Source organism: Balaenoptera ricei, chromosome 10, assembly GCF_028023285.1.
Source record: "Balaenoptera ricei isolate mBalRic1 chromosome 10, mBalRic1.hap2, whole genome shotgun sequence".
Classification (NCBI taxonomy): domain Eukaryota; kingdom Metazoa; phylum Chordata; class Mammalia; order Artiodactyla; family Balaenopteridae; genus Balaenoptera; species Balaenoptera ricei.
Window position 1 is genome coordinate 52,292,268 of NC_082648.1, and position 23,560 is coordinate 52,315,827.

Sequence of the window (23,560 nt, forward strand, 5' to 3'; positions counted from 1 at the left end):
TGAAAATACTGGCACAACTTGGGGGAGAAGCAAAAAGTGATTTATTAAGATAATCAGTTATCATACTGGTCAGGCCTTAATTTTTCTAATCAGTTTCTTAGAATACCATGAAAGGATCTGTCCTCCAAAGGAAAGAAACCCAGTAGTGACCATTTACTTTTGCTATTCTGTTAATCTTAATTTCTGTAGTCTACAGATTATGAAAATAGTTATATATATTTTCATCATTGTGGCTTCTCATTAAGCATCTGATTTTTTCATAATTTCAGCCTAGAGATGTTGGACAAAGTTGAGCCCCCGACTATACCAGAAGGTTATGCTATGTCCGTGGCATTCCATTGTTTGCTAGACCTTGTACGTGGAATCACTAGTATGATTGAAGGAGAGTTAGGAGAGGTTGAAACAGAATGTCAGACTACTACCACTGAAGCAGTTTCTTCACCAACACAGTCATCAGAACAGCAAGAATTACAGTCAACATCAGACCAAATGGATAAAGCAATAGGTATATTATTATGATTCTGTATTTTTAATTTTTATTTTGAAATAATTTTAAATTTACAGGGAAATTGCAAAAATAATAGTTTCCATATATCCTTTACCATGATATTCCAATTGTTAACTACCATATTTGCATTATCATTCTCTCTATATACATGTCACTATACTTTTTTTCTGAACTATTTGAGAATAAGTTGCAGACATGTTGCCCATTACCCCTTAGTACTTTAAAGTGTATTTTCTAAAAATAAGGACAGTTTCCTACTTAACCACAGTATAGTCACCATCAGAAATTTAGCATCCATTCAATATGTCATCGAATCCCACATGTCCTTCAAATTTTGCCATTTGCCTCAGTGATGTCCTTTATGGTCTAGGATTACATGTTGAATTCAGTTGCATGTCTCTACACTCTCCTTCAGTCTGGAACAATTCCTTAATTTTTCCATGTTTTATATGACCTTGACATTTTTGAAGAGAACAGCCCAGTCAACTTGGGTTTGTTTTTGTTCCCTCATAATTAGATTCAATATATTCATTTTTGGCAGAGCTACCACAGAAATGTTGCAATGCTATACACTGGTGATGTTAACTTTTATCATTTGGTTAGTATGATGTGTGCCTTGTTTCTTCAGTATAAAGTTAATGATTAACTTTTTCTGGAGAAATACTTTGAGACACCTGTAAAAGAGAGCTTTCCCTTCTTCCTCATTTATTTTGTTTCATTTATTTATTTGTATTAGTGTAGACTCTCGGATTCCTATTTTATTCAAAGAGTTACAATCTTTGATTATCATTATTTGGTTTGATGCTCATTATCCCTGACATGGCCATTTGGGAGCCCTTTCAAGCCAGCCCCTGTGTCCTTTTATCATCCCATGTCCTTTTGTCATTTTCTGAGCACTACCTTACTGTCTGATACAGCAGAATGTTCTAAGATCATCTTGGATTTTTCTTGCTTAACCTAGGAGTCAGTTATTTTTCCAAGGAGCCCTAGTTCCTTTTAGTAGAGAATAGTATTTAGAAACTAACACATGGGCATTAGGTATGCTTCTTGGTACTTGAATAGAAATACACACATACATGAGCACACGTCTATCTACATTTAAAATATATGTATCTTGGGACTTCCCTGGTGGTGCAGTGGTTAAGAATCTACCTGCCAATGCAGGGGACACATTCGAACCCTGGTCTGGGAAGATCCCACATGCCACGGAGCAACTAAGCCCATGCGCCACAACTACTGAGCCTGCACTCTGGAGCCCGCGAGCCACAACTGCTGAAGCCCGCACACCTAGAGCCCATGCTCCGCAACAAGAGGAGCCACCACAATGAGAAGCCCGCGTACCGCAATGAAGTGTAGCCCCCCCGCTCGCCGCAACTAGAGAAAGCCCGCGCGCGGCAATGAAGGCCCCACACAGCCATAAATAAATAAATAAATAAATTTTTAAAAAGATCTTTAAAAAATAAATAAATAAAAATAAAAACATATATCTCTCTATATTAAATACCATGAGGTCACACCAATTTTTTCAATTCCAGTTTAATACCACAGGGTTTACTTTTAACTTTCCATATTTGTAATTTCCTTCTCCAACAGTGAGAAACTTGATCCTATTTTACTCTGTGTATTTACTTATTTGCACGATTTACAGTGTATGTAACCAGTCTCGTGGCTGAGCCTGCTTATCACAGTGTCTCACTGCCAGCTGGTCACACAGGCCGAAAGTTTGGCCCAATGAAATGGAAGGGAATAGGAACTGATATTATATATATAAATATATATATATATTTTGAAGGTCACTTTTGTAAGAAAGATCTTACCATTGATATGTTAAAACAACTCAGTTTTAAAACTTCTTGGGAATTCCCTGGTGGTCCAGTGTTTAGGACTCTGCGCTCTCACTGCTGAGGGACCAGGTTCCATCCCTGGTGGGTGAACTAAGATCCCACAAGCCACACGGCACAACCGAAAAAAAAAAAGACTTCTTGAATTCTGAAACTATGGTATGGTTTTAAAATTTTCATTTATTCAGATATATATTAAATGTTACAGCTTTAGTATTTAATAATTGAGTTGTTTTTGGAATATTTGCTATATTACCAAGTGATAAGGGGGATTATAGAGTTTGACATATTGTCAAGTGCTGTGACATCTATAATTATCATTAAATATTGTATGTTTTTCCTTTAAGTTAGTAGAGCTGTTTGGGAAGAAATGGTGAATGCCTGCTGGTGTGGTCTGCTTGCTGCACTCTCACTCCTTCTTGATGCCAGGTATTAAGTCTTTGTAAGTTTTATATTGCATGTGGCAGTTAAAAAGAAAACAACAAACCATTAAAATGGTTTCCTTAAATTTATCCAGAGAATTATTTCCTAATATTAGTTTTTATGTTTGTGGAATGTTATTATTTTTCTGCCATTCTCCTCCCCCATCCTATTGTCACATGTTATAATGGAAAAATACAATCCTAAAATAACAGAATGCCTTTTTCTTTTCTTTTTTTTTTTTTAACATCTTTATTGGAGTATAATTGTTTTACAATGGTGTGTTAGTTTCTGCTGTATAACAAAGTGAATCAATATACATATAGCCCCATATCTCCTCCCTCTTGCGTCTCCCTCCCCCCCATCCCACCCCTCTAGGTGGACACAAAGCACCGAGTTGATCTCCCTGTGCTATGCTATGTGGCTGCTTCCCACTAGCTATCTATTTTACATTTGGTAGTGTATATATGTCAGTGCTACTCTCTCACTTCGTCCCAGCTTACCCTTCCCCCTCCCCATGTCCTCAAGTCCATTCTCTACATCTGTGTCTTTATTCCTGTCCTGCCCCTAGATTCATCAGAATCTTTTTTTTTTTTTTAGATTCCATATATATGTGTTAGCATACGTTATTTGTTTTTCTCTTTTTGACTTACTTCACTCTGTATGACAGACTCTAGGTCCATCCACCTCACTACAAATAACTCAATTTTGTTTCTTTTTATGGTTGAGTAATATTCCATTGTATATATGTGCCACATCTTCTTTATCCACAGAATGCCTTTTTCATTTTAAGCTTTACTACTACTTTTACAATGATGATTATATTATTCAATTTTTTTTGATGTTTTTCTTCAGAATTATAGAATTTACTGATTTTAAAATGCTTGATATTTTTAAGTTATATCTTTGAGTTCTTGACCATTTTCTTCATTAATGAATATATGTGTCATAAATTGCTTTTAACCAGTTCAAATTTTCAGAGGTTTATCAGTTAAACGTTCTTCTTAAGTAGACTGATTTTGACAACGTTTTAAATAGATTTTCTTAAAACTTTACTGACTGCCTAATTCCACATCATGTTTGGCAGCATAATTTAAAATAAATTAATCATACTAAATAAAATACTTTTTCTTTTCAGCACAGATGAAGCTGCCACTGAGAATATTTTAAAAGCTGAACTGACTATGGCTGCTCTTTGTGGAAGACTGGGCCTTGTAACTTCAAGAGATGCCTTTATAACTGCAATATGCAAAGGTTCCCTGCCTCCGCATTACGCTCTTACTGTATTGAATACCACCACTGCAGCCACACTTCCCAACAAATGTAAGATTTCAGCTTCCTCAGAGTTCTCTTCATCTAGTGGGGTGACATGGCATAGGGAAGAGATTATAGAAATTCTGAGTTCAAGCCTCTGCTTTTCCACTCACTGAGTCTCTGACCTCTGTGGGAAGTTAATGTCCCTGAGCCTCAATTTCTTCCATCTTTTTAAAACAATGAAGGTGGGAGTAGGGCAGAATAATACCAATTTTAAACAATGATTGTGAGGATAAAAGAAGATAAATCTAGAAGTCCTTTGTAAACTCTAGCATACTACTGAAATGGGAGTGGTTAGTTTGTTTTGTTTTTAATGGAACTAGTAGAACAGGAATGTTTGCCACCACTTAGATTAAGTTGACATTCAAAAAGTTTTTTTTCTTGTTGATTACTTTGTTACATGTTACATGTCATATAAATAAATTTCAGTGTGATGCTCAGTTTTCAAACTGAAAATGTGAGTATTGGTCTCTCTTCTAACTTTAAGTAGAAAAGTTTACTGGGAATACATGTTTAAAATAGTAAGTGTTCTAAATTCTATTTTGCTTGTGAAGCAATCTACCAAAGTTTTATAATTTGTTAAAGTTATATATAAAATAACTTAATATTTGCCTAACTTGTCTTTGTTTTTGCACCTCCTGAGTTTTCAGAATGTTTGCATATAGATAATAGGTAACTAAATAAATGTCATAGTTGAACTTATTTTAATCAAATTAATGTTTTAAAATATAACATTACTTTGAGTACAACATGAAAAGTATATTTTAGTTATTTAGGTTTTCCTTTGTGTTCTAGCATATTCCATTCAGGGCCAAAGTGTTATGATGATCAGTCCATCAAGTGAATCTCACCAGCAAGTTGTGGCAGTGGGTCAACCACTAGCAGTCCAGCCTCAAGGGACAGTAATGGTAAAGTACTTTTTCTTTTCTTGGTAACCAATTAATACCAATTAACTATCAAGGAAATCTTCTGTACCTTTTTTTATGTTTCTCAAAATTCATCATTATACTTACTTTTATCTGAATGATACTTTTAGAAAAACTAGGTAAATATGGAGTGACATTATTATAACCAACTATGATAACACAACTTTTAAGCAAATGAATTTGTTCTGTACAAAACCATCCAAGCCTATTTTCTTAATATTTTTGTTTTTTAGTAAAAAAATTTGAATACGTTAATACTTCTTTATAAGCTTATAATTTTCAAGAATGCATAACAGTTCTTGCAAATATATCCTTTTTTCATATAGCTAACTTCCAAAAATATCCAGTGTATGAGGACTTTACTTAACTTGTCACACTGCCATGGGGCTGTTCTTGGAACATCATGGCAACTTGTCTTGGCAACTCTACAGGTATGTTGTAGCCTCTGGGTCAGAGGCCAATGTTGTTTTTAATATCTAAATGCTAACGGTTAAACTCACCATTGCCTATCAGTGCTTTGGGCAGGCCTGAATAGACAGTAAGTATGAAAAAGGAGAAGTCAGGAAAAGAAAAAAGACATGGCTCATAGTGTACAAAGCAATGGGATGTTTCTTATAATGGCCTGTTCTACTGCCTATGCTTGGTGTAATAAGTCTTTTGTATGAATATTAATTACTAATTTATATTTAGTTATTAGATACCTACTACTGATTTTAGTTTTAGTTACTGGAATTTTTGTAGGTTTATAAGTTTCTTTGTTTTGATTTTTTTTTTTTTTTTTTTTTTACAGCATCTAGTATGGATTCTGGGATTAAAGCCTAGTAGTGGTGGTGCCTTGAAACCTGGGAGAGCTGTAGAAGGACCCAGTACAGTAAGCTCTAGTCATTCTTACTCAATTAGTACTTCGCAAAATGTTTATATGTTACATTTAATTTTATTCTTCTCTTAGGTTCTAACAACAGCAGTGATGACAGACTTGCCAGTGATTTCCAACATACTTTCAAGATTGTTTGAAAGCTCACAGTAAGAGTCAGTTTTTTTAATTGATACAAACGTTATTGTTAGCTGTATATTTTATATCAGAATGTCTTATTTCTTCTTTTTTTTTTTAGGTATCTTGATGACGTATCATTGCATCATTTAATAAATGCACTTTGTTCCTTATCCCTAGAAGCAATGGATATGGCCTATGGAAATAATAAGGTGTGATATTCTACCTTTCTGTGTTAAATATGGTATATTATTTTGTTTAATAAGGTGTGTATTCATTATGATCTTAGTGTTTTACAAGTGGGACTAATACCTTGTAGGCTAGCCCTGCTCTGTTGGGTTTTTATATTTATGGTTGTTATTTGTTGAAGGGAGAGTGAAGAGGACATTTTTTGGCTTATGGTATGTGCCAGTATGTATTATGATTTTAAATTGTGTCCATTTCTCTCATGTACTGAATATTATTTAAAATATTTCTATAAAGAATAATTCAATACCACATTTATAAATGTGTTCCACAAAATGTCACAGTAATCCTCATGACTACAACTTATGATTGGGGCAGTACAAGTTTTAAATCAAGGAATATATGTCTCAGTTTCTCTTGCCTTCGTTGGGTTGGAAAATAAGGTGCTAATCATTTCTTTCTGAAGGTAATGATTCTCCCTACCTTGAAAATTAAACTTTTGCTTTGTTTGTTGACTAAATGAATAGAACAGTACTTTTGAGAACATTTCTTTGTATACTCAAAATATCATTTTCTGTTAAACTTGGAAAAGCATGGGAATATTTGGGTTTATTTATACCTTAGAAATTATTTAAAATAAAATGCTTTCTACATTTTAAAATGAATAAATATAGTACTTGGACCATTTACAAATAAATGAAGACACCCAGAAAATAATTAGAAAAGCAGAGAATGCAGCTTATGGTTTATTTAATATCCAACTGTAGGATCCAAAATTATGTTGTCTGCCTAGTCCTTAATTATAATTCTGGGTACTGTGGCTTGTCATCTTGGCTCATGTAATTCATTTAAAGATTAGCCAATAAGATCTTACTAGGGCAAAGTTTTGTATATTAAAGCACGTAGAGAATTACATAAACATGCAGGTATTTGAAAATATATATTATAGTTTACTCCAAATCAAGGCAAGGATAATATGAAATACAGTGAAGTAATCAAATTCTTGATACCTTCAATAATCCTACATCCTTAAGATTAATTCTTAACACAAAAGTATAATATTTTTAATAGAGTACCTTAATGAAATCTGAGCAAGTTTATATGGTAATGGCTTGAGAATTTATGTATTCACTCAACAAGTACAGTATGTTTACTATGTACATGACACTCTGCTAGGAAATGTAAGATTTCTCCTTTAAAAGAGCATGTAAACCACTTGGCCCATGGATAAGTGGCAGTTAAGGTGGTAAGAGAGTCTAAATAAATGGTATAGATATTAAGTGATATGAGACCTATTTTCTGAAGCCTTATTGACTTGTTACATAAGATTTTTTAGTACATATTTTTACTAAAATGAATTAAAACTAATCAAGATAAATTTGTGATTGGAGCTGAATATTGAAGGAACGGTAGGAGATATATATGTATGAAAGGGCAGGTTCATGGAAGTCAGAAGAGAAAAATGTTACATGAAGTCGGGATCAATGAGGATTGAGGAAAAAATAGATTTGAGTATTATTAGTTTATTGTTCACCTTGAGGAGTATAATTTCAATAGAGTTGTAGGAGTAGATGTGATATTTCAGGGAGGCTTGGGGGGAACAGATGTTGAGAAAATGGATACACTGGAATAGAGATGACTTCCCTGAGAATGGGGTCACATCTCTCCATTTTAGGATTTAATTTTGTAAAGTAATGTGGTGAATAAGGAATGGAAATAAAAGTTTTTAGAAGTATTCAAGTATGAACTTTATAAAAATTATTTTTATGGAGGTGTAAAACAGTTTATTATTCACTTGTGCTTTCTATAAAAATTTATAAATGTTCAGATGTTAAAATAAGTAGAACCATTTGTATTTTTTTACTTTTTTTAAAAGTTTATCAATGTCAGCTGTTCTGAGTGAATTAAATAGCTTAGGAATTAAAATGTATATATCATTGTCCTTTAGGTGTGGCTTTAAAGTGACCAGTCGTCTCATTTTTGGTCCTCATTTCAGGAATTTGTGCTAATGTGTTGAGGAGGTAGCTGATGGTAAAGCTTGCAAATTCTTTTGTAAAAGGGGGCAATATTGATGATACTTGTGCAGGCATATTACCAAACTCAGTATAACAACAACAAAAATAATGAAAGAGCTATTATTCTTTGTTTACTGTATGTCAGGTACTAACGTATTTTTATTTAATCATTTAAGACAACTCTGTCAGGTTCAGTAGTAGTAACCTCTTTTTACAGATGAAATATAAAACTAAGTGGGATTTATCCCAGGGACGCAAGGATTCTTCAATATATGCAAATCAATCAATGTGATACCATATTGTGATACCACAAAGTGAAGAATAAAAACCATATGATCACGTCAGTAGGTGCAGAAAAAGCTTCTGACAAAACTCAACACCCATTTATGATAAAAACTCTCCAGAAAGTGGGCATAGAGGGAACCTACCTCAACATAATAAAGGCCATATATGACAAACCCACAGCAAACATCATTCTCAATGGTGAAAAACTGAAAGCATTTCCTCTAAGATCAGGAACGAGACAAGGATGTCCACTCTCACCACTATTATTCAACATAGTTCTGGAAGTCCTAGCCACGGCAATCAGAGAAGAAAAAGAAATAAAAGGAATCCAAATTGGAAAGGAAGAAGTAAAACTGTCACTGTTTGCGGATGACATGATACTATACATAGAGAATCCTAAAACTGCCACCAGAAAACTGCTAGAGCTAATTAATGAATATGGTAAAGTTGCAGGATACAAAATTAATGCACAGAAATCTCTTGCATTCCTATACACTAATGATGAAAAATCTGAAAGAGAAATTATGGAAACACTCCCATTTACCATTGCAACAAAAAGAATAAAATACCTAGGAATAAACCTACCTAGGGAGACAAAAGACCTGTATGCAGAAAACTATAAGACACTGATGAAAGAAATTAAAGATGATACCAACAGATGGAGAGATATACCATGTTCTTGGATTGGAAGAATCAACATTGTGAAAATGAGTATACTACCCAAAGCAATCTACAGATTCAATGCAATCCCTATCAAATTACCAATGGCATTTTTTATGGAGCTAGAACAAATCATCTTAAAATTTGTATGGAGACACAAAAGACCCCGAATAGCCAAAGCAGTCTTGAGGCAAAAAAATGGAGCTGGAGGAATCAGACTCCCAGACTTCAGACTATACTACAAAGCTACAGTAATCAAGACAATATGGTACTGGCACAAAAACAGAAACATAGATCAATGGAACAAGATAGAAAGCCCAGAGATTAACCCATGCACCTATGGTCAACTAATCTATGACAAAGGAGGCAAAGATATACAGTGGAGAAAAGACAGTCTCGTCAATAAGTGGTGCTGGGAAAACTGGACAGCTACATGTAAAAGAATGAAATTAGAATACTCCCTAACACCATACACAAAAATAAACTCAAAATGGATTAGAGACCTAAATATAAGACTGGACACTATAAAACTCTTAGAGGAAAACATAGGAAGAACACTCTTTGACATAAATCACAGCAAGATCTTTTTTGATCCACCTCCTAGAGTAATGGAAATAAAAACAAAAATAAACAAGTGGGACCTAATGAAACTTCAAAGCTTTTGCACAGCAAAGGAAACCATAAACAAGACGAAAAGACAACCCTCAGAATGGGAGAAAATATTTGCAAATGAATCAACGGACAAAGGATTAATCTCCAAAATATATAAACAGCTCATTCAGCTCAATATCAAAGAAACAAACACCCCAATCCAAAAATGGGCAGAAGACCTAAGTAGACATTTCTCCAAAGAAGACATACAGACGGCCACGAAGCACATGAAAAGATGCTCAACATCACTAATTATTAGAGAAATGCAAATCAAAACAACAATGAGGTATCACCTCACTCCTGTTAGAATGGGCATCATCAGAAAATCTACAAACAACAAATGCTGGAGAGGGTGTGGAGAAAAGGGAAACCTCTTGCACTGTTGGTGGGAATGTAAATTGATACAGCCAGTATGGAGAACAATATGGAGGTTCCTTAAAAAACTAAAAATAGAATTACCATATGACCCAGCAATCCCACTACTGGGCATATACCCAGAGAAAACCGTAATTCAAAAAGACACATGCACCCGAATGTTCATTGCAGCACTATTTACAATAGCCAGGTCATGGAAGCAACCTAAATGCCCACTGATAGGCGAATGGATAAAGAAGATGTGGTACATATATACAATGGAATATTACTCAGCCATAAAAAGGAACGAAATTGAGTCATTTGTTGAGACGTGGATGGATCTAGAGACTGTCATACAGAGTGAAGTAAGTCAGAAAGAGAAAAACAAATATCGTATATTAATGCATGTATGTGGAACCTAGAAAAATGGTACAGATGAGCCAGTTTGCAGGGCAGAAGTTGAGACACAGATGTAGAGAATGGACATATGGACACCAAGGGGGGAAAACTGCGGTGAGGTGGGGATGGTGGTGTGCTGAATTGGGCGATTGGGATTGACATGTATACACTGATGTGTATAAAATTGATGCCTAATAAGAACTTGCAGTATAAAAAAACAAACAAAACAACTAATACTAAACTTTCATTGGGTTATTTGTATGGAAATATGTTAATATAAATGTTTCAGACATTACATGAAATTTCTAAAAATCTTATATTTGTATTTGTATGGAAATATGTATGGAAATATGTTAATATAAATGTTTCAGACATTGCATGAAATTTCTAAAAATCTTATATGTTCTGGTATAATGTTATAAGTAATAATCCTAGTTATTACTTTAAAATGTATATCTCAGAAATAACTAATTTTCTTGTCAACTGCATTATTATGAACTTTCATCAAATCTTTAACCGTGGTCATTTTTAAGTCTTTTGTCATTTACAGACAGTTCTGGGTGTACTCTGATGATTTTGCAAATATGTTCCTATAAAAGGGTTTCATCTTCAAGAAATTCATGGAAAAGACTCTGACAAGTACAGGTTTCTGGTAACTGACTGTACTGCTGAACTGAATGAATAAGCATTTTCAGAACTCTAATGAAAAACTGATGAACTCATAAAAGTGCTAACAAAAGATCAAGATGAAAAAAAAAATTAATTACATGGGACTGAGTGAACTGATGAGGATGAGTATAATTTTTGTGACTTTGTCTGAATTTAAAAAAAAAAAAAAATCCCACAAGGACTCAGAGGCAAAGAATATACAAATCAATTTTCACTGCAAAGTAAAGGAGCTGTTACAGTGGAGGATTACTGGACTGAATGTCAATATTATGACATAGTATGAGTGTGTTTCATGTTTGGTAATTGCAATCATTGTTGCTTTTGTTGTGGTCATCCATGTACAATGCTTGGTGTCAGTCTATTTATCTCTTGTAAAAATAAAATACAGTGTGTTTGTGGAAAAAACAAAACAAAACAAAACAAAAAGCTAGCTTAAATAACCTGCCTAGGGTCACCTATTTAGTAATTGGTAGAACTTGGATTTGAACCGACATATGTCTCATTCCAGAGCTCCATTCTTTTTTTTTTTTTTTTAATTTATTTATTTTCTTTATTGTATTTTTGGCTGCATTGGGCCTTCGTTGCTGCACGCAGGCTTTTTCTCTAGTTGTGGAGAGCGGGGCCTACTCTTCGTTGCGGTGAGCAGACTTCTCACTGCGATGGCTTCTCTTGTTGTGGAGCACGGGCTCTAGGCGCGCGGGCCTCAGTAGTTGTTGCGCACAGGCTCAGTAGTTGTGGCTTGCAGGCTCTAGAGTGCAGGCTCAGTAGTTGTGGTGCATGGGCTTAGTTGCTCGGTGGCATGTGTGATCTTCCCGGACCAGGGCTCGAACCCGTGTCCCCTGCATTGGCAGGCAGATTCTTAACCACTGTACCACCAGGGAAGCCCCAGAGCTCCATTCTTAACCACTTCACTTGTGGCTCTAAGTTTTGTGTGCATCAAAGTCAGGTATGGTATGTTTTAAAAATGCACAAGTCAGGGCCACTTTCTAGGCTTCATGAATGTAAGAATCTTTGGGTATGAGGTCTGGACATATACATTCTTTTAAATGCTACGTGATTCCTCTGTGTATCCTCATTAGAATAAGAAGAAGGAGGAAAAGGAGGAGGTAATACTAGGCAACATTTATGAGGACTTATTATGTGCCAGGCACTTTCTAACGTGAGGTCATTTCTGTATATTATTATCTCCATTTCATAGATTAAAAAAAATTAGTAGCCTTAAAAAAGCATGAAATTTGCAACAACATGGATGGACTTGGACGGTATTATGCTTAGTGAAATATGTCAGACAGAGAAAGACAAATACTGTATTTATCACCTATATGTGGAATAAAAAAAAAACACAAAACAAAACAACCCCCCCCCCCAAAACTAGTGAATATAATAAAAAAAAAGCAAACTAGTAGTTACCAGTGAGGAGAGGAAAGGAGGAAGGGGCAAATAGGGTAAGGGAATTAAGAGGTACAAACTGTTATGTATAAAATAAATAAGCAACAAGGTTATATTGTATGGCACAGGGAATATAGCCAATATTTTGTAGTAACTATAAATGGAATATAATCTATAAAAATTATGAGTCACTATGTTGTATACCTGAAACTAATATCATAAATCAGTTATACCTCAATAAAAAAAATTATTCAAGGTTACATAGCTATTAAGTGGTAGTACGGACATGTTAAAAGTTCATAGACATCAGTCTTAACTACTGTATCATATTGTCTCTAGAATGGTGAATTTTTCTACCACAAAAATTTTTAGGGTACCTACAGCATTAGCACATGCAGGAAGGGTCAACCTGACTATATTTGTCTTAGACCCCAGGGTACTTGGTTCAACGGCTTTTACTAGGAAAGAAAGATAATATCACTCATTTCCATAAGAGATTTTTATCAGCCCTGTAAAAATGTTGAGTATAGAGTAATAACGAAATCTTTTTCCTTAAAAATTGTAAAACTATTATCCTCTTAATTTGCTTTTAAAATTTCAGTTGCCTTTTGTTCACAAAAGTGGTTCACAGCCACTCATCAAAAAATTCTCATGGTTTTAGTCAGCTTAGTTTGCATTTAAGTATATTTTACTACCTCTATTAATATTGGGTTAGAGATAGTTGCCCTTTGATCCTTTTACTGAAACTGTTCTTATAACACATGGACCAGGTACTCTAATTTAGCCATTTATGAGGTACACTGACTCCCTTTCTGTTGTTGAAATGCCAGCGACTAAGGAACGGGGTTTGTCTTCTGTCTGCAACTTTTCTGTTAGTGTCTAAACTGACAGCGCTGATCTCTGCCTCTTCTTGACGTCATGCTTCTTTCCCCTGATCTCTGTTGCCTCCTTTCTGTTTTTTGTTTTTGTTTTTCATATTTCCTGATATTAACACATAAACCCTGAGCATTTGAAGACTTCACTAATAAGAATATATATCAGTCAGCTTAGCCTGGCATAACAAAATACTGTAGACTGGATAACTTAAACTATAGAAATTAATTTTCTCATAGTTCTGGAAGCTGGAAGTCCAAAATCAGGTTGCCAGCATAATCAGTTCTGGTGTGGTCGCTCTTCCTGGATTGAAAGATGGCTGCCTTCTCACTGTGTCCTCACATGGCAGGGAGAGAGGGAAAGGGAGAGGGAAAAGGGGGAAGAAGAGGGAAAAGGAGTGTGCCTGAGCTCACAAGCTCTTTGGTGTTTCTTCTTATAAGGACATTAATCTTATCGTGTTGGGGCCCCACCCTTATGATCTCATTTAACCTGAATTACCTCTATATAGACCCTATCTCCATATACCATCAGACTGGGGGTTAGAGTTACAGCATATGAAGTTTGGGGGGTGGGAGTCACAATCCAGTCCATAGGCAAATTCTTTCCTTCTGGTCAGAAGACTAGCCATTCTGTGTGTCTGGTATAATTTTTGAATTTTCACTCTTTCCCCACTAAAGCATTCTCTTCCCAACCAAATTTTCCAATTAGGAGCTATTCTAGTTACTTGAGGGTGGGCAGAAAGGCTTGTCTTATGATAACTGAGGTTTTGTTCTATTTACTGCGAATTAATCATATATTAATTATAGTCATGCTCTTCACAGTATTCTCAGTTTCATTTACAAGTGAAATACTCAGATTCTCCTTATAATATAAAAATGTATTATGTTTTCTCTCTAGGAACCATCTCTTTTTGCTGTTGCCAAATTGTTAGAAACTGGTCTAGTTAACATGCACCGAATAGAAATTCTATGGAGACCTCTAACTGGCCATCTACTGGAGGTAACCTCTTTTTCTTAATTATTATATTTACTTTTTGTTTAGGATAAAGACATACACAGTGAATTAATAATTGTGGATAACCATAAGAAAAATCAGCATTAACATTTTTTTCCTTGTACTTCTGTCTATATATTTTATCAGGGACTAAAGTTTTATAGTAATCGTTTTGGTGAAGGAATAGGTTGACTTTTTTGGCTGAAAGTGGATGATATATCAATGAAATCTCTGAAGTCTCCTTCAGCTGATAGCTTGGGACCCCTTTCTTTTATTATATAATCTTTTTATCCCCTCACCTTCAGCTAGTTCTGAAACTTCAAGGCAGTTAGCACTGAGACTTCGTACTAAACACTGCTCCTTTACAGCCTTTCCTGTGATTATGAGGTGGCTCTTCTACAAAGGGAAAAAAATCTATTTGGTATCACTAATTATAGATAGTGCCAGGGAATTTTATTTGGATTTCTATTCTCTTGTATTCAGACTGGGGTGAATCTGAAGAATTAGCTGCTTCTTAATAACAGCTGCTTCTATGGAATACATGTTTATGTGCAGTTTAGGTTTAGGTTGCTGTGATTGTTTCACATTATTTTAGTAATCTGAGAAAGGTATTATTCCTCATAGGAAAAAAATGTGCTTGTCTTTTCTTTCTTTTTTTCTCTCCATTTTATTGGGATTACTTTTATGAGCTTTTAAAGAATATATGCAGATTTCTTCATTATGGTATTCTCATCAAATGGCAAAAAAGTTTTTCAAATTTTAGCTCAGTGTTTGATTATGAAGATAGACCTGATTAGGAACCTGAGTATCTGCTGCTTTTGTTTATTCTGATGACATCATTTACCTTTATGAAATCCTTTCTTTTCTGTGACTTGTTTAGTTTCATTTTTTATCTTCTGTCTCTCTATTGCTTCCTCTTGCCTCTTATTCAGAAGGTAAGCTTTTGGATATTTTCGTATATTCTTCAACCTTTATTGATGCATATTTGATATAATTTTTTAAATATTGATGCACATTTGATATAATTTTTTTAAATTAAAAAAAAATTTTTTTTAAATATGAAAGAATAGAAAATGTGATGTTTTAATTTTTCTTTTCTCAAACTGATGTGAGATGCATAGTTCAGTATACAAATTAAATATTAATTTTTTTTCTACATGTGTACCCTTAGGTGTGCCAGCATCCAAACTCTCGAATGAGAGAATGGGGAGCAGAAGCTTTAACTTCACTTATTAAAGCAGGATTAACATTTAACCATGATCCTCCACTTTCACAAAACCAGGTAAAAAAAAAAAACTTATCTCTTTTTTAAAAGTACTTAATGTAAGATCATCCTCTCCCATGTGTAACTTTTCTTAATTTATCAAATAGATGATAGTCTAAAAGTGGATCTTATTGCTTAATATTCTATTTTATTTGTCGGCCATGGATCTCTTACAGAAGGTTGATATGTCTAGATTTTTAGGATTATCTGTATTAAAAATTTTTCTTGTTAATAACACTGAACTAAGTTAATAAATTACCTAGAATTGGTCTCCCGGTCTAGAAGTTTCCCTCTTCATGAAGTGCCAAGGCTTCATTTTGGGGCCATACTTTATTAGCCTCTTTTCCTTTGGTCCTTACCTGTCTCTATTTTTATTTTTCCCACTCATTACCCTTACGTTGGGAGAAACAAGTGGCAGAAGAGGAAAGCACAATGAAATAGATTTTTATTTTTAAATACTTTTAAAGGTTATTTTATACTTTCAGAGTTTACTTTTGTCATGAATCCTTTGTCCTGACTCCCATAATCATTCACATATATCTTATACAGTTTCTAAAAGGTACACCAGAGTTTTATGATTTGAAGGTTGAGTAGGAATGAGGCATTTAACAGCCCTTCCCATTGCCCTGTTATCTTACTGTATTGTATGTAGTTACAGTCTACAAGTTTCCTCAACAAATAATACTGAGTGCATGCTATGCCAGGCAGTATTTTAGCTGCCTGGGAATAGAATGATGAACAGGACAGAGAAGATCATTTTTATAGAGCTTTCATTTTAGTGATTTCATATTTTTTTCCTACTACAATTTAAGTTTTTTTGTAACAAAAGCCCTGTTTGTGTATATATCCTCAGCATCCAGCTTAATACCTGGCATATGGTGAGAGCTTAATAAATGTTTGTTCAGTCAGTGAACCAAATGAATCCCTGGAGAGAAAAAAATTAAAAATGAAGCAAGTGCTTTCAAATGCTGAAAAGAATAGAACAAAGTGTTTTTTTCACTTTGCAACAGTAAAAACATTTTGTGGTTTTATGTCATCTTTGTCTACTGTACTTGTTCATTTTTAGGAGTACTGAGACTTTTAAATTTCAATACATGGGGTATGCATTAATAGAGTAAATGAAAGGTAATTTTAGAAATTGGGAATTGTTTTCTTCTCTCCAAATAGAGCTGGGTATATATAGATATATTTCCTTTAGTGAGATTCATTTATATATGGGTCTATAATTAATACCTTTTAACATAAGATCACTCCCTATTTATCCTGAAATGTAGCATCTTAAAGATTGATTTTCATTTTCTCTTATTAAAAAAAAGACATAGATGCCAAAATAATCCTAATGATTACTGTTAGAGAAATCTTTTCCAATGTTTATTTTACTAAAAAAATTCTCTTTACCATTGCAGTCTGAGTGGAGGTGAATTTAAACTTGAAAGGCAATAGCAGAGCTTTTCCATGTTCTGGGACTTCTCTTTCTAATTAGCTTCTTGCGTCCTTTTCAGAGGCTGCAGTTGCTTTTACTGAACCCATTAAAGGAGATGTCCAGTGTTAACCATCCAGATATCCGACTCAAGCAATTAGAATGTGTGTTGCAGATTCTGCAGAGTCAGGGAGACAGTCTTGGGCCTGGATGGCCATTAGTGCTTGGAGTTATGGGAGCAATCAGAAATGATCAAGGGTAAGTGTTTAAAATTAACATCCAAAAAGTGATAGGGAAAGGGAATCCCTCCTAAAATCTTGGGATGATGGTTAATTTTTTATGTATGCCCTTCCTGCTTAAGTTTAAGATCTAGAATAGTTTTTCTTACCCTACCTTCAAGTGGCTATAGGGAATTCTTAGGGCTCATGTTTGTTTTGGAAGGATGGAAAAATTGCTGTTTCTTTGCCATTTATACATGAATACAAGGTTCTTACTTAACAATAAGAAAAATGCATCAATCTAACAAACTTTGAAACACATCCAAAGGTTGAGTTTCCTTTTGGTAAACAATTTGGTAAGATGTAAATGAGCATTTAGTGTTTGACCCCTCTACATATACTATACTTGCTAGTTAGTCTGATTACATGGATAAATAGTTCCTGCTCTGAAAGTAGAAACCTGTGGAAAAGGAGCAAGGCCTAGGGTCCTAGTAACAGAGTAGTTTGTTATGCTGCAAAAGAATAGAAGAACTCCAGTGGGAGGGGTATATGCCTGTGGAGTGGGGCAGAGTCAAAACTATAAAGGACCTTATATGCCTTTATAAATTATTTGGACTTATCCTCAGTACGTTTGGGAGGAATTTTAGGATTTTAAGCAGAGGAATGATGTGATTTGTTATGTGTTTGAGATACCTCATTATGTCAGTAGCATGGAGGGATAAATGGGAAATCCTGCAGCACTCTCTAGAAATAGGAGGAGACGGATTTGAGCTACTTAATAGGTTGACTGTTGGGGTGAAGGCAGAAATAGCAAACAGAATCAGGGATGACTCCAAGATTTGTGACTTAGGCAGCTTAGTGGGTGGTGGTATTATTAACTAAATAGGGAATACAGAAGGAAGAGCACAATTGGAGGAAATGTATGGACTTGTTTAATTTAACGTAGTACCTTGCAGTGGCGAGATTTAGCAAACATTTGGATATATTTGTCTGTAATTCTGTGGCAGGACTCGTCTTGTTTTGATGACTAGTTTAGGAGTTTTACATGATTGAAATGCTTGAGACTCCTGTGGAAAATTAATTTTTCTTATTTATTTGTAATAACAAATTTCCTTATATACTATAAAATACGAGATGATTAAAGTGGAAAGATATCAGCCAAAGCCTAGATCATCCGAACAGTTATAAAATAGAGTGTGTTGTAAGGATGAAATTAATTAATACATGTAAAATACTTAGAAAGTACACGATATAGTAAATGCTCAATGTGTTAGCTATTTTAATGTTTTTATTATTTTTTTTCACCACCAGAATTTTTCTCCAAAACCATATACTTCTTATTGTCTTCATTTGAAATACAAAATTACTCTTTACTTTTACAGACTAGGTGTAGAATTTTAAATAAAATATCGTATAGATATAAAAGAATAAGGAACTCATTTTCATTCAGTGAGTGAATTGTGTGTATTCTCCTGTGCTAGGCACCATGCTAGATATTGAGGGTACAGTGGTGAGAAAGTAGCTGTATCCAATTTCCCTTTTTCATTCAATGTCTGTGTTTTGTTTGACTAGTTGATGCAAGATAGAAATAATATGGCATTAGTACATAGTTTCTTTTTTTTTAGTTTACTGCTTTTATTTCTTATTCCTGTGAGCTACTTTCTTTATTTTTATTTGTTAATTATTTTTAAGTAAGCATATCTTTTTTTACATTTATGTAAATGTTGAAGTACTCTATGATCTATGTTAGAGAAGATTTTCTTGTTCGAATTTTAAAATAAAATTTTACTTTGGATTATTGTAAGGTATGTATTTTTCCTTGCATTTCTGTTAAATACATGAGTATAAATTTCTTTTCTTCTGTATTTTCAGAGAATCCTTGATACGAACTGCATTCCAGTGTCTTCAGTTGGTTGTGACAGATTTTCTACCAACAATGCCTTGCACTTGCCTGCAGATAGTTGTAGATGTTGCAGGTAGCTTTGGACTTCATAACCAAGAACTTAATATTAGTTTAACTTCAATAGGTTTATTGGTAAGTATCATTGCCTTCCTTATATAATCTAGAAATCACTGTTTGCAATTGAGAGTGAATGCCAAGCTAATGCTATGCTTTTGACTCTATAAGAGTCATTTAAATGACTTTTAAGTACCAAACTAATACCTTGTATGAAGGGTTAAATAATATCATTTAAGAAATAATTATTTAAAAGCAGAGTATTTGGAATAATTTTGATATATTGAGCTGAAATTTGGCTTTTGTAAGGTTTGTTATGGGAGGATTTAGTAAAATAATTGTACATACAAGAGAAATATTCAGTTGACTCTGCTGTGAACGGTAATTGATTTCTTTTTAAATTTAATTTTATTTATTTTTTTATACAGCAGGTTCTTATTATCTATTTTATACATATTAGTGTATATATGTCAATCCTAATCTCCCAATTCATCCCACCACCACCACCACTACCCCCTTTCCCCCACTTGGTGTCCATACATTTGTTCTCTACATCTGTGTCTCTATTTCTGCCTTGCAAACTGGTTCATTTGTACCCTTTTTCTAGATTCCACATATATGTGTTAATATACGATATTTGTTTTTCTCTTTCTGACTTACTTCACTCTGTATCACAGTCTCTAGGTCCATCCACGTCTGAACAAATGACCCAATTTCGTTCCTTTTTATGGCTGAGTAATATTCCATTGTGTACATGTACCACATCTTCTTTATCCATTCATCTGTCGATGGGCATTTAGGTTGCTTCCATGACCTGGCTATTGTAAATAGTACTGCAATGAACATTGGGGTGCCTGTGTCTTTTTGAATTATGGTTTTCTCTGGGTAGATGCCCAGTAGTGGGATTGCTGGGTCATATGATAATTGTATTTTTAATTTTTTAAGGAACCTCCATACTGTTCTCCATAGTGGCTGTATCAATTTACATTCCCACCAACAGTGCAAGAGGATTCCCTTTTCTCCACACCCTCCCCAGCATTTGTTGTTTGTAGGTTTTCTGATGATGCCCATTCCAACCGGTGTGAGGTGATACCTCATTGTAGTTTTGATTTGTATTTCTCTAATAATTAGTGATGTTGAGCAGCTTTTGTGTTTTTTTTTTAAGCCTCAATGCATCTTATTTTTTTTATTTCTAAATTTATTTATTTATTCATTTATGGCTGCATTGGGTCTTCGTTGCTGCGCACGGGCTTTCTCTAGTTGCAAAGAGCAGGGGCTACTCTTTGTTGCGGTGTGCGGGCTTCTCATTGTGGTGGCTTCTCTTGTTACGGAGCATGGGCTCTAGGCACGTGAGCTTCAATAGTTGTGGCATGCAGGCTCAGTATTTGTGGCTCGCGGGCTTAGTTGCTTTGCGGCATGTGAGATCTTCCCGGACCAGGGCTCGAACCCCTGTCCCCTGCATTGGCAAGCGGATTCTTAACAACTGCGCCACCAGGGAAGTCCGAGCAGCTTTTCCTGTGCCTCTTGGCCATCTGTATGTCTTCTTTGTAGAAATGTCTATTTAGGTCTTCTGCCCATTTTTGGATTGGGTTGTTTGTTTTTTAAATATTGAACTGCATGAACTGTTTATATATTGTGGAGATTAATTCTTTGTCCGTTGATTCATTTGCAAATATTTTCTCCCATTCTGAGGGTTGTCTTTTCGTCTTGTTTATGGTTTCCTTTGCTGTGCAAAAGCTTTTAAGTTTCATTTGGTCCCATTTGTTTATTTTTGTTTTTATTTCCATTACTCTAGGAGGTGGGTCAAAAAAGATCTTGCTGTGATTTATGTCAAAGAGTGTTCTTCCTATGTTTTCCTCTCAGAGTTTTATAGTGTCCGGTCTTACATTTAGGTTTCTAATCCATTTTGAGTTTATTTTTGTGTATGGTGTTAGGGAGGGTTCTAACTTCATTCTTTTACATGTAGCTGTCCAGTTTTCCCAGCACCACTTATTGAAGAGACTGTCTTTTCTCCACTGTATATCCTTGCCTCCTTTGTCACAGATTATTTGACCATAGGTGCATGGGTTTATCACTGGGCTTTCTATCCTGTTCCATTGAACTATATTTCTGTCTTTGTGCCAGTACCAAATTATCTTGATTACTGTAGCTTTGTAGTATAGCCTGAAGTCAGGGAGTCTGATTGCTCCAGGTCTGTTTTTTTCCCTCAAGATTGCTTTGGCTATTCAGGGTCTTTTGTGCCTCCATACAGATTTTAAGATTTTTTGTTCTAGTTCTGTAAAAATTGCCACAGGTAATTTGATAGGGATTGCATTGAATCTGTAGATGGCTTTGGGTAGTATAGTCATTTTCACAATATTGATTCTTCCAATCCAAGAACATGGTGTATCTCTCCATCTGTGTCATCTTTGATTTCTTTCATCAGTATCTTATAGTTTTCTGAGTACAGGTCTTTACTTCCTTAGGTAGGTTTATTCCTAGATATTTTATTCTTTTTGTTGCAATGGTGAATGGGATTGTTTTCTTAATTTCTCTTTCTGATCTTTCGTTGTTAGTGTATAGGAATACAAGAGATTTCTGTGCATTAATTTTGTATCCTGCTACTTTACCGAATTCATTGATTAGCTCTAGTAGTTTCCTGATGGCATCTTTAGGATTATCTGTGTATAGTATCATGTCATATGCAAACAGTGACAGTTTTACTTCTTTTCAAATTTGTATTCCTTTTATTTCTTTTTCTTCTCTGATTGCTGTGATTAGGACTTCCAAAACTATGTTGAATAATAGTGGCAAGAGTGGACATCCTTGTCTCGTTCCTGATCTTAGAGGAAAGGCTTTCAGTTTTTCACCATTGAGAATGATATTTGCTGTGGGTTTGTCATATATGGCCTTTATTATGTTGAGGTAGGTTCCCTCTATGCCCACTTTCTGGAGAGTTTTTATCATAAATGGGTGTTGAGTTTTGTCAGAAGCTTTTTCTGCATCTATTGACGTGATCATATGGTTTTTATTCTTCACTTTGTGGTATCACAATATGGTATCACATTGATTGATTTGCATATATTGAAGAATCCTTGCGTCCCTGGGATAAATCCCACTTGATCATGGTGTATGATCCTTTTAATGTGTTGTTGGATTATGTTTGCTAGTATTTTGTGGAGGATTTTTGCATCTGTAGTCATCAGTGATAGTGGTCTGTAATTTTCTTTTTTTGTAGTATCTCTGTCTGGTTTTGGTATCAGGGTGATGGTGGCCTCGTAGAATGAGTTTGGGAGTGTTCCTTCCTCTGCAGTTTTTTGGAAGAGTTTGAGAAGGATCGGTGTTAGCTCTTTTCTAAATGATAGATTTCACCTGTGAAGCCATCTCATCCTGGGCTCTTGTTTGTTGGCAGATTTTTAATCACAGTCTCAATTTCAGTGCTTGTGATTGGTCTGTTTATATTTTCTATTTCTTCCTGGTTCAGTCTCGGAAGGTTGTGCTTTTCTAAGAATGTATCCATTTCTTCCAGGCTGTCCATTTTATTGGCATATAGTTGCTTGTAGTAATCTCTCATGATCCTTTGTATTTCTGCAGTGTCAGTTGTTACTTCTCCTTTTTCATTTCTAATTCTATTGATTTGAGTCTTCTCCCTCTTTTTCTTTTTTTAAAAAAAATATTTATTTATTTATTTATTTGGCTGTGATGAGTCTTAGTTACTGCATGCGGGATCTTTTTTTTTTGAGTTGTGGCATGTGGGATCTAGTTCCCCGACCAGGGATTGAACCGGGGCCCCCTGCATTGGGAACGTGGAGTCCTACCCACTGGACCACCAGGGAAATCCCTCCCTCTTTTTCTTGATGAGTCTGGCTAATGGTTTATCAATTTTGTTTATCTTCTCAAAGAATCAGATTTTAGCTATATTGATCTTTGCTATTGTTTCCTTTATTTCTTTTTCACTTATTTCTGATTTGATCTTTATGATTCCCTTCTGCTAACTTTGGGGTTTTTTTGTTCTTCTTTGTCTAATTGCTTTGGGTGTAAGGTTAGGTTGTTTATTTGAGTTGTTTCTTGTTTCTTGAGGAAGGATTGTATTGCTATAAACTTCCCTCTTAGAACTGCTTTTGCTGCATCCCATAGGTTTTGGGTCATCGTGTTTTCATTGTCATTTGTTTGTTAGTATTTTTTGATTTCCTCTTTGATTTCTTCAGTGATCTCTTGGTTATTTAGTAGTGTATTGTTTAGCCTCCA

General features: G+C 34.8%; 1 protein-coding gene across 3 annotated transcripts in view; it reads left to right on the forward strand.

Moving 5' to 3' along the window:
• MON2 (MON2 homolog, regulator of endosome-to-Golgi trafficking) overlaps nt 1-23,560 on the forward strand; it is a 126,676-nt gene that overhangs the window by 56,149 nt on the left and 46,967 nt on the right. For all 3 annotated transcript variants that reach the window (XM_059936395.1, XM_059936396.1, XM_059936397.1), the window contains 12 exons: nt 270-505; nt 2,697-2,778; nt 3,908-4,092; nt 4,879-4,991; nt 5,336-5,440; nt 5,800-5,880; nt 5,959-6,032; nt 6,122-6,212; nt 14,379-14,480; nt 15,646-15,756; nt 17,241-17,416; nt 19,249-19,411. In XM_059936395.1, the coding sequence (XP_059792378.1) occupies nt 270-505; nt 2,697-2,778; nt 3,908-4,092; nt 4,879-4,991; nt 5,336-5,440; nt 5,800-5,880; nt 5,959-6,032; nt 6,122-6,212; nt 14,379-14,480; nt 15,646-15,756; nt 17,241-17,416; nt 19,249-19,411 (1,519 nt within the window). The remainder of the gene's footprint in view (nt 1-269; nt 506-2,696; nt 2,779-3,907; nt 4,093-4,878; nt 4,992-5,335; nt 5,441-5,799; nt 5,881-5,958; nt 6,033-6,121; nt 6,213-14,378; nt 14,481-15,645; nt 15,757-17,240; nt 17,417-19,248; nt 19,412-23,560) is intronic.